At 39.7% G+C, this 12,752-nt stretch overlaps 1 protein-coding gene across 1 annotated transcript in view; it reads left to right on the top strand.

Annotated features, from left to right (window-relative positions):
• Window positions 1–12,752, top strand: part of TMEM266 (transmembrane protein 266) — a gene marked incomplete at its 3' end in the record, with an annotated part of 59,099 nt that overhangs the window by 25,757 nt on the left and 20,590 nt on the right. Inside the window, exons 5-7 of the mRNA XM_035899516.1 lie at window positions 3,123–3,179; window positions 4,775–4,913; window positions 6,411–6,526. Of these exons, the coding sequence (XP_035755409.1) occupies window positions 3,123–3,179; window positions 4,775–4,913; window positions 6,411–6,526 (312 nt within the window). The remainder of the gene's footprint in view (window positions 1–3,122; window positions 3,180–4,774; window positions 4,914–6,410; window positions 6,527–12,752) is intronic.

Below are 12,752 nucleotides of genomic sequence, written 5' to 3'. Positions count from 1 at the left end.
TATCTTTTAACTCATACACATTTTTCAGTTTGGTCCATGTACCATGCATAGGAAGTTTCCTGGATTATTAATTTCTGTCTCTGTTTTTTTTCAGATTCTGCTACAGGTTCTCATTTTTTAAGTTCTGTACAGAGAAAGTACACAATCAAATGCAATGTTTATTTGTTGAAAGATATTTTTGATTGCTTAGGAAAAATATTAAAATGTCTTTTATAAGTACCACCAATGCTTCCATTTCAGTCAAAGTATTTATTATGTTGAACAGTCAGGGAGATTTGCCCAGTAAAGTCCAAATTTGCTTGGTTCAGACTTCTCTGGGTAAGAGTTATGGCAGCAGCAGTGGATGTGATCTCATGCTTTGTACAAACAGAGAGGGAAAGTAGAGAAAGCTAAACCTAGTTTGGAGTTACTGCTAATAAAGACTGGCCGGTGGGATTTTTGTTAAGAATGACCAGCTGGCAGGTGATGCTGGTGCATAGCTTTAAGACCTTCCATACAGAAGAGATGTTTTTTAAAGCTTAACCCTCAGTTGTGCCTTGTTTGTTCTGAAGAGTGTATGTCTTGGATGGGGAGCTGGGTTCATTCTGCCCTCACGGTCTCCCTTCCTGCAGCATGTCTGTTCTAGCTGAGAGCAAAGATGCTAATCATCAAGGCATTTTTGTGAGGAGGAGACCTGTCTTCTGGAGGTAGCACCAACTGTATTAAATGTCTGCCGAGTAGACTTCCAGTCATTGCTGACTTGTGCTGATTCACACCAGCAGCCTGAAAATGAAAACATTTGTGCTTGCTTCCAGCCTGTGGAACTGCTCAGATACATTAATATGGCAGTAGCACAGTCTGATTTAAACACTGCGGTGAGGAATTGAAAAGGCAGAAAGCAAAATCCTTTTTTATGTTCCCTCAACAACCCCATGTTAAATCATATTTAGGGTTGTGAGACAGTGTTTCTATTTTCTTTGTGCAGATATGCCTTATTATTTAAGCGAAAAAACCTTTGTACACACCTGTCCACAGGAAGAAAGCTTTTCAACATCAGTTGCTGTATACATGTTAGGTGTTTAGCCATCCTTTAGTTGCTCATTGACCTGGCACTTCATAAATGCTGCTTAAGAGTAGAAGAAAATGAGCCAGGTTTCTCTCTGCTGCCGACAGGGTTGCTGTAGGAAGGGTAGCATCCCAAGCTTTAAAGGAGGCACTGCTTTTCCTCATGCATTTCCTGACGGTTGCCTGCTGTGGAACTTGCTGTGGTGGACCCCAGGTTAACTTAGATAGCTGAACCTATGGGCTCATGTGTAACTTTTACTTTTTGTACATTCTGTGCAGCTTCTCAATGAAGAGTGATGGAGGTGCTTAGAGGAGCTGGGATGCTTTTGTCTGAAAGTATTCTGCTCAGGGCCTGAGCTGAGGCTGCAGGAGTGCCCTAGTTGTACAGCAGCATGTGTACTTAAACCTTGCACTAACATCACATCACATCATGCTGCCGAATTTGGAGTCATTAAGGGATTTGAGAAGCTGCTGCTGTGTGTGTCTTCCTCTACATATAAGCCTTGAGCATGTAGGTTAATAAGGAAATTGCTGTCAATAGCCTTATTCCTATGCTGCATATGTAAAATGCTTTGGAAGTAAAATGTTCTTTTTAGGAGTACAGACCAGCAGCATTAGCAGTTCTTGGTGTCTACGTAGTCTCTCGTAAGTTTTTTGTAGAGGAAAGAGTGCGCTGCATTTTCTTCTCTGGCTAGCAACTCCCTTTCTCAGCCAGACTTGGCCAATGCTTCACATACACCATTTCTGAGTAAGTGTTGGCTGGTTCACTTTGCTGCTTATTGATGGTATGAAGCTGGGCCCTGAAAGCACCGTATCACACAAATCAATGTCTCCCTCTGCAAAACAGGATTAGGTGCTGTTATCCAGGTTTGGAGTGCCAAGACAGAGCTCAGCACAGTCATGCCGGGCCAAGTGAGGCAATTGGGCTCGTGGGGTGTGGCAAAGCCATGTGTAGGAACAGTACTGTTCCGCAATTAGTTAGTGCGGGTATGTTTGGCATAAATTCAGAGTTGATTGGGATTTAATATATTTGCATTTTTAATGAAGAGGAGATACATATATTAATCACAGTCACTTTTTTCTGCGCAGTTCTTGATATGGTCCCTTGTCACACATAGGCCTGCTGAGGTCTCTGTCATTAGTACTATTCTTTAATGGAGAAAGTAGCATTTTGATCTTTGCAAAGCATGCAGCTGCAGTTAGACTCTTCGTGTCTGTCAAAATCTGACCTTGATGTTGCTATTGGCAGAAAACATCCCTACCAGTCATGTTTTTACATGAATTCAATTTCAATCGTGAGCTGGTTGATTGATTTTTTTTTTTTTTTTTAATTGCATCTTCTGAAAGCCAGGTTGAAAATTAGGGAAGATACTATTGGATTTTTAAATGGGAATTCACCATTGATTCATTCTGTGTTCGTTCTTTATTCCTCTTTTCTAGCTACTGATGCTACTTATAGCTGTTTCGCCTAATAGAGAAGGCTTACAGAGATATTCTTCTCCCTTATCCTAATACTTTCTGGGATTTTATAATCAGACAAACAACCCTGTACTCTAGATGGGGGAGAATAAGAGCCCATGCTCTTCAGATTGATGAAATGCCAGTATCGTTAGGCATCAGGAAAGGGGCATTGCCTCGTTTCTTAGAAAATAGTAAGCACTGGCATATCAAAGATGGCAAGAAAAGAGAATCTTCCCCCATTCCGAGTGAGGGGGCCCCACAGTGGATCTTACATAGACTTCCAGGGTCTAGGTCAGGGCGCTGGGGTGGGGAGGAATGGTAAGCTACATCTCACAAGTGTAAAAGAGAAGTTTTAGGAGGATGGAAAGACTGATGGACATTTGAACTTAGAACTTGTTTACAGAAGTTTCACTGAGTCAATACAGTGGTTGGAAAGCAATACCTGTTTTTGTAATACAGAAGTGTAGCTATTTCTAGATCCTCATTATTATTCAGAAGAAATGCATAATGCTTAAATAAGACAAAAAATGATCCCCTAAATAGGTAAAGGACTAAATGTTTATCTAAAATTACATTAACATTCATCATCTTTTTTCCCCTCTAATCTATTTTACTAGACTATTTTGAGAATTGTGGTCCTTGGCATATGGGATTACATTGAAAACAAAATAGAGGTAAGCACTCTTACTCCTCGTGCTGTTTTCCAGGCAGACACAGTAAGAATATTAAGAACTGCTTTGGGTGGCTGTTATAGACCTGATGCAATACAGTATCTTTTAACTTGGATAAATATGCTCATTCTTTGCTCTATGTGTCTATTTATTTTGTTGTTTAGAGCTATGCTAGTCTAACTGTTGGTACTGCTACCCTGAGATAATGAGCAATACAAGCAAAAATTTTCATGTTACTTGTGTAGCCCCATTTCCGTAATCAAGTTAAAATTAGAACTGGTTGAAAAATTGTGTGCAGTTTTCTGGTAGAAAATACTGGTTTGGCAAAATGACCAATTTTACGGTGAAATTATTTTAAATTAAATTATGATAAGCACTGTAATTTGTACCTCAAATTAAAACGAGGTAGAATGTGTATGCTGTTGCAGAGGCAGATAAGGGAATGCATGTGCTGTAACACATATTCTCAATCTGAGCAGAAATCTGGAGATCAGGGAAATTAAAAGCTCTTTCTTGATACTGTCTGATAAACTAATACAGCAGAGAATGCACTGGAAGAAAAGCTGTTTTTTTTCAGAGCTTAACTGAGTCTAGAGGCTTGCACATTTTTGTAATACAGTTGTAAAACTTTTTACTTGTTTTGCTAAAAAAATGAAGTGAAACTTAAATTATTGATCCGGAGATTCGTATTATTGAGGCTAAATAATGCAGCACTTTCTGATAATTTATTTCAGTAATTTGGAATGTAGTGATACTTTTCACTGCCCATCAAATGGTGGCAGTAAGAAGTGTTTCTTTTCAATACACTGAATTGTTATGAACAATTCTCAGTGTGTGGTGCTTATGAAATCTGTGTCCTGCCTCCTTATATGTTCTATCCTGCTAGGTGAGTGTAGGACAGATGCAACACTATTGCCATTTTGCTCTGAAATGTATTTACTCATGCATTTCTGTCTAATACTTTGCACAATTGCCTTTTCTGATCTAATTCACAATGCAACCAATGTTACACAAATCATTCTCAATAGTCCCAGTTGTCAAAATCCTTGAAAACCTAGCTGCCCAATAAAGGTGAGAGCAGGGAGTCTTTCTGCCTTGATGCACGGCTGTTCACGCACACACTGTGTAGTCAGGATATGGCCAAGAGCCATCAAGCCTCTTTGCTCTATCTTTTTCTACTTGTCTTCTTGATCTCTTCATTTAGACAGTAAGATCTATGGGCAGGGACTGTATCCCTGTATCCTTTTTTGGGATGGCATTATGCCAACTAACAGGTAATAAATACCAATGCTAATAAAACTCTTTGGCTGTAATAGCATTTAGGCTATCACTTCTGCTTGGGGATTTTGGCCCGCATTTGCAAATACCTTTCTCCCTGCCCTCCCACCGCAGTTTATCTCTCCGCGCCTTATAAAATGCACTAAGGAATTCTGTTGTGCTACGTAAAAAGGATGCAGCCTTTCTGGGACTTGGCCATGCCTCATATCCCTTTCAAATATGTACCATAATTACATCTCTTTTGGGCAAAGTGGGAGCCCTTCAACACTCCAGGGTTATGATCTTTAGGAAGGGTTTGAAAAAAATTTATTTCTCTTTAGGTGTTTGATGGTGCTGTCATAATCTTGTCCTTGGCACCAATGGTGGCCTCAACAGTGGCTAATGGCCCCAGCAGCCCATGGGATGCTATCAGCCTTATTATCACACTACGAATATGGAGAGTGAAGAGGATCATTGATGGTGAGTGGTGATTCAGTTTGTGACTCCAAGTATTAACCTGGCAGGCTGGGAAAAAAGAGATTTTAAAAATATTAAAAGATTGTTTGCCACCACTGTTTCTATTTTCTCCTTCCTCTTAAATTTTAAAAGCACTGAACAGAAGAGGGTTATGACTCCTATGGAGAATAGGTCTCAAGTTCATGGTTGTGTCTCCTGTTCCCTATGAGCCTTTATAATTGATCGGTTTGGTTTTGGTGGGCACCTTCCCATCCCCTATCCTGTAAAGTGAATGCCCTGACCTGTTTCCTGCCTCTTGCCACCAGATGTCATTCCTGATTCTGCAAAATAATTGCTTCCAACCTGCTTTTCTGATATTTGCTGCTCCCTCCCCATTTCCATACAGCTAGCTTTGCCTTGGAGCCTTCTTTTCCAGGTTCTAATCTGCAATACAATTTTTATGTCAGATTCCAGGAGGGTTTACTTACCATGGGGGTTTCATGCTGAAACTGCTCTCTGCAGTGCTGGTGTGTTGTACAGGATAATAATGAAGCATGCACCAGTACTGTTTTGCACAGACCTCTGTGGGGAAACACCAGGGGAGATGAGAAAGCCCCAGCAAGTCAAAGTTGCAGAGAGCAGAAGCACTGACTGTGCCAGAAGCAAGGACTTTAGTGTAGGCTACTTTGTGTTTAGTGGTTTCAGGCATTTCAGGTTACAGGGAGAAAAGGTGGAAAGTGAATAAATAACGGATTGCTTTGCTCATGTGTGAAATATCAGAGTCAAGTTGTTATTTTGGGTTTAGATGCCCAGGAAACTGTATTCAGAGTTAAGGATAGGTTGTAGCCCGCTGAATGAAGTGTACAAGAAAAGTTCAGGATCTTGAATAGCTTCAGAAAACATAAAAAATTGCAATATGCATTGAGCAGCTTTGCTGATCAGTCTGAGTTTGCCATAGTTATGACAGGAGCAAAATTCCCAGAGGCATTTAGAAGACCTGCTGAAAACTGGGGTGTAGCTTGAAAAGCAATAGAAGATAAATGCCTTTTTGTTTTTTAGAATATCCTTCTTAGTCTGCTATTTCCATTAAGGACTTATTTCTTACCACAAAGTCTAGGAATTAAATGCTTAAGGCTCTGGAATAGTTCTTTTCCTAAGGGAGCCATGCTGTTCAGGTTTAGAGGGGATGGGCCTAACTCTAAGCAGAAAATCTTCCTACCAAGCAATTCAGGAAATCTGTGGTAAACACTGGAAAAGATCGGTATTAGTGGAGCAGAAGCTAGGAAGAGCATGCAGGGTGCATTTCAGCTCAGCCAAGCAAATGGAGATCTGACCAAATAAGATCTAGACCCTGCTGATGGCCTCCATTTTACATGTTAGAAATCCTTCCCCAGAAGAAATACTGTAGTGCTCTAGATGCAAGTGAAAGGGGTGACATTCTTTGGCCTGTAAAGGTTTTCCCTCTGATAAAAAAAACAAATCACAGCTGGGTTACTTTAAGTGCTTATTTGTGTTTTCCAGCCTATGTCCTTCCAGTGAAAGTGGAAATGGAGATGATGATTCAGCAATATGAGAAGGCAAAGGTTATTCAAGATGAGCAGCTGGAAAGACTAACCCAGATCTGCCAAGAACAAGGGGTAAAGTTCAGTCATGTCTTTATTTATGCATAGCTTGTCATGGCAAATCAAGCAGTTCATGTACTTCACTGCAAGCTAAGGTTTGAGAAGTATCACTAGGACTTCTGTTGTAAGGTGACAGGTCTCAGTGATAAGGAAGTATTAGCTGCAGCCAGGATATTGTCAGCATGCTATTTGTCAAACAGCAGTCCGCTGCTGTGCTTGTGTTTCTTTAAGGTGAGGAAAACAAATGTGAAGTATAGAAAAAGAATACTTCCAGTATGTAATTTATTGAATGAGTACAGACAGCTTGACATAATACTAAGAACATGCAAAAGTCATTGCCGTTGTTGGGAGACTGCGGCTATATTAAGGCTGTATTCCTAGGAAAAGTATATGCAGTTGAAAGCTAATGAATCTCCCTGCTTTAAATGCAGAAGGCAGCTTCTCTGTAGGTCAGTCAGAGACTCTTTTGGCAGACTCCAAGTGTTGCAATAGAAGCTTCTGGTTGCTGGAAGCAAGTCAAGATTTAAGACTCTTCCCAGGCCCCCAAATATTCAGTGACTCAGTCTTAAAGTAAGGGAAGGTGAAGCTTAAAATATCTCAAGTGAATATATTTATGTGGAAAAGGTATAAAACCACTGATTGGGCAATGAGCTGGGATTTTTTGCAGTTTGTCTCATGCAAATGAGTTCTTCAATAACCTGCTTTAAAGTGGAAACCAGGGATGTATGTTGAGGCCCAGGCTAAGTGGGGCATTTAGACCGCAACAGAATGATCCCCCAAGTGACTGACTTCTTGTTTCAGTTGCAAGGGTAACTATGAAGTGTCCAAATAAAGCCTGGAGATTTCTCACTTCAGCTCCCCACTTATAGTAGGTACTCTTCAAATAAAAAATGAGGACACCTATAAGTCTGAATGGCTCAGTCAGTCAAAAAGTTGAAGGACCTGAGCAGACAGGAGGAGAGGCAACTTGTCCCACAACAGACTCAAAAGGTGCATAATCTGAAGCAGGGATATAGGTGCCCATCTTTTACCAAGGAACCTAAAATACTTTTGAAACCAGCAGTATTTAGGTCCTCAAATGGCTTTTTAGATTTAGTTCTAGGTCGCCTGGATCTCAACCTAGGATTCAGCAATGAACTCTTCGTGGTGTTAGGTTGCCTTGTATGTGTGATGAATTTGGAAGACCTCTTGACAGTATGTGTCATTTCATAACATGTTTTTGACAGTCTCTCATATTAACCATAACAAATTTCTAAACCTTAGGCTTGACTTTTGCCAAAAGTTAGTTACTTCCAACTGTGTAAGTATCTTCAGTGGCAAAACTGCAGTCCTCTTCGTCACAACTTTGCGCAATGATATTAAGTGATTAATGCTTCTGCCATAGTTGTGAAACAAACAGGGAAATGGTATATATCACATTTTACAGGGAAGGGAATATCCTTTTACCAAACATGTTAGGCAAATCAGTGATTTCTTAAGTCCTGTTGCAGTATTTTGTCTGTCAGACCATGCTATTAGGCTACAGTTTTTGACAATCATAAATTTGGAAACATTCATTTTTAGGAAATGCATTATGAAGCCAGACAACACTCTCAATCTCTAACCAATTTTTGCTGTTATTATTTCATAGTATCCGAGTAAAGGTGGGCTTGTTTTATCCCAAGCTGGGTTCAGGAGCAGCTTTTGCCACTCTCTGTTCTGATCCATGTACTCCTTAACTGCAAGCCTGGCTTGCAAAATGTCTGAGCATAGTAGCCCTCATCTGAGCATAGCTGTACATCAGGCACAAAGAAATACTGCATTGGTAGATGAGTAAATCTGTGAAAACAGAGCAGGTTCTCTCCTAGCTTTCAAGTGCCACCGGCTATGGAAAAATATGAACTATAGAAAAATGACAGCATACTAATCCCTCTTATTTTACTGTCCTGACTTTCTGCCAAACAAATGTCTCAGCTGTATAATATGAGGTAAATGTACTAATTTGCTACAGTTAGCAACATAAGACATTGACACGAGTACTGCATCCTTCCTTCATAAATTAATAGCTTCATAATTCAGTGAAGAACAAGTTGTCAGCATTATAATATTCACATTAACATTGTGTACAGTATCTGGTGGGAAAAATGTCTCCTAATGGTATTTAACATCTACAATTCTGCCAGATTTTTGCCTTTTCATTTGATCATCTTTTTTAAAGGATTGCTTGTTTGTGGAGTTTAAGTGTGCGTGTCTGTGTTTCTGAGGGAAGGGTTGCCTACTGTAGTCTGGCTATTCTCAAACCTGGAGCAGCGGCAGGGAGGGATTCTGGTTTGCCTTCTCTGTGTGGGACCACCTCTGGCATGGGCAGATGGGATAGCTGGGAGTCGCCCATAGGGGGTTGACCTGTTGCCTCAGATACATGCTGGGGCGCACCAGTGCCAGCCCAAGTAGGAAAAATGGGCAAGCCACCATGGTTGCCTACATCCCAGCAGTGGATGTAGATACTGATTCATCCTGAGGCTGCATCTTTGTGACCACATCGATGACTTGCATTTATTTACTAATTATAGACAGGGCTGAAAACATTCATGTTAGAAAGATTTTCCAGCACTTCCTTTTCTGAGATCCTGTGTTCAGTTTCTTACTGCTTTGCCACTTGTCAGGCAATTGGGATTGACATTCTCAAGGTCTGGCATCTTCTGCAGATGAAATTATTTTGAAACTTTCAGACAAAATACTCATTTCTGAAAAGGAATTGAGAAAAAAAAAATCAGCCTGTTTTGTTCAGGATTTAAAATGAAAATATTTGGTGGGCAGTTCTCTGAGAAGTCCCATGCCCTCCTGTTCTGAAGCTGGTACTTAACACCTGAAAGGCATAAATGGAGTTCCTGCTTTAAACAAATGAAAGCAGGAAAACTGCAACCTCCCTTCATCTTACTTTCTGAATTCTGTTTCTTTTGTCAGTTGTATGTTTTTTTGGCCAGTGATAGGGTATCACAACTATAAAGTACATTTCCATTCCTGAATGACATTGGAGAAGTACTTCTGCAAACATGAAAACTCTTTCCAGATGTTGATTTTTGGCTAGCCATACATCTGAAAACCAGAATATATTTTATAAATTATAGTTGCACGGACCACCACTTTGTTCTCTATAGTACCCCACTGAAACTGTTTGAATACTTTGCTATTTTATTTATTCTCCATTGGACAAGAAAGAAGTCATTAAAAGGGAGTGGAGAAGGAGGGCAGTCAAGGCAGAAAATACTTGAAAGGGCTGAGATGACTGTACAGGACTTCACAGAACATGAGAAACATTAACAATCACAGTAACAGGGATTTCTAAAAATAGGTAAAGTTAAAAATGTCTCACTGCAATTACTATAAAAAATATGAACAGATCATATCGCTGATGGTATTGTTTTATTAGAATAACTAAACTTAAATTCAACAAAGTTCCAAAGTTTCATTAACAATGCAAATTCCAGTCAGGGAAGATTGCTTTTTTCCTCTGGAATCACCTGTAAAGGAATTTCCATTTCTGGTAATAGATCTACTTTACATGATCTTTTCTGCTTAACTTTTATCATAAGAGTCATTCAACCAAGTACAGTCCAGCCAAGACTATGTATTCAGCCTTATCACAAGAGCTCCTTTTCTGTCAGCTCCTATACAATTGGGTTTTTTATCATTCTCAAAGCTGCAACAACTATGGAAGCTATAATTTCTTTTTTATCTTGGAATATAATTTTTACAACAGCTGCTAGTTTAATGACAGGGCTATTTAGCTGGTAAAATTACCTATCGGAGAAATAACTTATGTTATCCTTTTGCAATAATTTTAATTTATTTCTAACTACCAGTCATTTTCTTGGTGAATGGAAGGTAGCCAAGGTCATCCCGTGTTTCATTCTGCCCATAAATCATTAGTTTGCAACTGTCTCCTGATTTTTATTGTTACCAACAATGGCTAAACTAATGGAAATAAACATTGGATTGTATCCCAGTGGCAGATGAGTTTTAGGGCAGGGCGTTCTGTACAGACAGCACTAATAGAATTGAGCGAAGTTATTGCTCCTGCATTAGACACGAATAAGCTTCTGGCTAAAATGTTCATTGATCTCTCAGAAACTATGTCAATCATACTCTGTTGCTAGACCATTAAAGGGAGGTACTATATGTTTCACTGCTAAGTCTGTCCCGTTTTGAGTCTTACATGCATGTTGTAAAACGTCAGATAGGATGGGTGGCAGGTTTTATAAAACCAGGCATGTAAACTGAGGTGTTACCTAGAGCTCTGGGTAGGTGTCTGTCATTTTACCTGCTTATAAATAATCACCTAATGCATTCTTTAAGCGAAGAAGTATACAGGTGTGCCCCATAGTTCTTTCTGGTTTGTTCCCTGCCAAAATATTGCTAAGTTTCTGCTACAAGAGGACATGTAACAAATTTTGAAAACACTAAGTTTAAATTTACCATCCATGAACATTCTCTTCATCCCTGACAACCTAGTTACTCGTTCATACATGTGATGGTCTGTATCTCCCTTTTTCTTGGTAAGAAGTGTATTTTCATATTAGCCAGGTATATTACACCTTTATTGCTGTTTTCAGCTCCCTCATGGGAGGGTGTAGCCAGGCTCTCCTCAGAGGTGCACAGTGACAGTACATGAGCAAAATTGTACAAAATGTGCAAAATTCCTATTAAATATAAGAACAAACATTTTTACCAGGAGAACGGCCAGGCACTGGAGCAGATTGCCGGGGAGGATGTGCAATATACAACATTGGAGATATTTGAAACTTGACAGGACAAGTTGCTTTTAGCAACCATGAGATACCCATGAGTAAGTCTTAACTTAAACAAATCAAAGCCGGTGTATAAGTTTGTATGCCTTTGCCCCCGCCCTCCCCAATGATATGCATAATATGCATCCTTCCTCACAGGCTGAAGGAAGGATGGTCTACCTGAAAATATGAAACATGGTTTTCTCAGTACAGCTCTCCTGAAGTACTCTGTATTAGAGAGGCCCATGTCTACAGAGAGCTACACCAGCTCCTACCGCAAATAGAAATTTCATGTGTTTAACTTGGCCCAGAATTTTTACTTAAAAAGATGGTTATATTTTATACCTTTTAATGATTTATTTAACCTGCCCTGGACTGCATGACATGCAGTCAGAGCAATCTCATTAGCTCTTTTACACATTAGAACTGCCCGAGGTCAGTGTTCAATATAATGTTCAATAGATATAAGCACCTACATTTGCTCATGCAGTCTTCTATTGAATTACCCCTGTAAGGAGCACCCACTTCTCTTAGACTTAATCTTTGTTTTCAGTGGGTTGCTTCTAGTGACCAAAACTGTATTCCAGCTTCTGCAATATCTTGGGATAATTTTTAACTAATAATTGGAAACAATAATTATCTGATCTCCTTTGCCTTTTGTGAGCAAAAATCTCTTGTTTCTTGTTTAACTTTTCCTAGGTATTTTAGTGAATGTCCCTTAATTTTCTTAAATCAATCCTTATGATAAATGGTGGGTTTCCATTCCACCCAGTCCCTTTTTGAACATGCTAGAGACAGAGACTTAGAGAGTTTGAGTTTGCATTTGGAAGCAGTATATTGGGTTGGGTTTTGGCTCTGTCTTACGCTCAATGTCAGTAACAGAGTCAATGGTTCTGTATCTCTCTGGAACACATATGGATCACTTTGCATCAGTAACAGTGAATATGGGAGTGAGACAAACATCATTATTACAATGAATACCCTCTTCTCTGTCAATAAAAAAATGACAGTTACAGACACAACAATATTTAATTCTAGCTTTCCCCTGTTTTAACGGCTAAATAGACTTCCAGGCAAACATGAATGGAACCTGGAAGCTGACCATCTGAGGTAATGGAAAAGTGGAAGGGAGAGCCTGTGTTAGCCAGCTGCAGCTGCGTGGTTTTGTAGGCAACATCAGTTTCTGCCGTTATCTTTCCGAACATCTCTGTATGCTATTATTCACCTTGCAGATGATGTTGAAGTCCAGAGCACTGTGCTGCTTTACTGTGCCTAGGAATTCAGTCCTCATATCTGCTCTTGACAGTCTCATTTCAGTTCTGGATTTTAGACCAGCTGAACTTGCTCAGTATTTAGAGCTGGAAATAATACAAGCATGCGGATTGTGTTTGCAGATAGCAATAAAAGAGGCTTTACATATCACTTTAAAAGTTGCAAGTCCTGCATATGCTTCTCATCCTCAAGCAGTGGATGAG

Source organism: Egretta garzetta, unplaced genomic scaffold, assembly GCF_000687185.1.
Source record: "Egretta garzetta isolate BGI_Z169 unplaced genomic scaffold, ASM68718v1 scaffold287, whole genome shotgun sequence".
NCBI lineage: Eukaryota > Metazoa > Chordata > Aves > Pelecaniformes > Ardeidae > Egretta > Egretta garzetta.
Note: the sequence above shows the minus strand (reverse complement) of the source record. Positions and strands in the feature narration are given on the sequence as shown.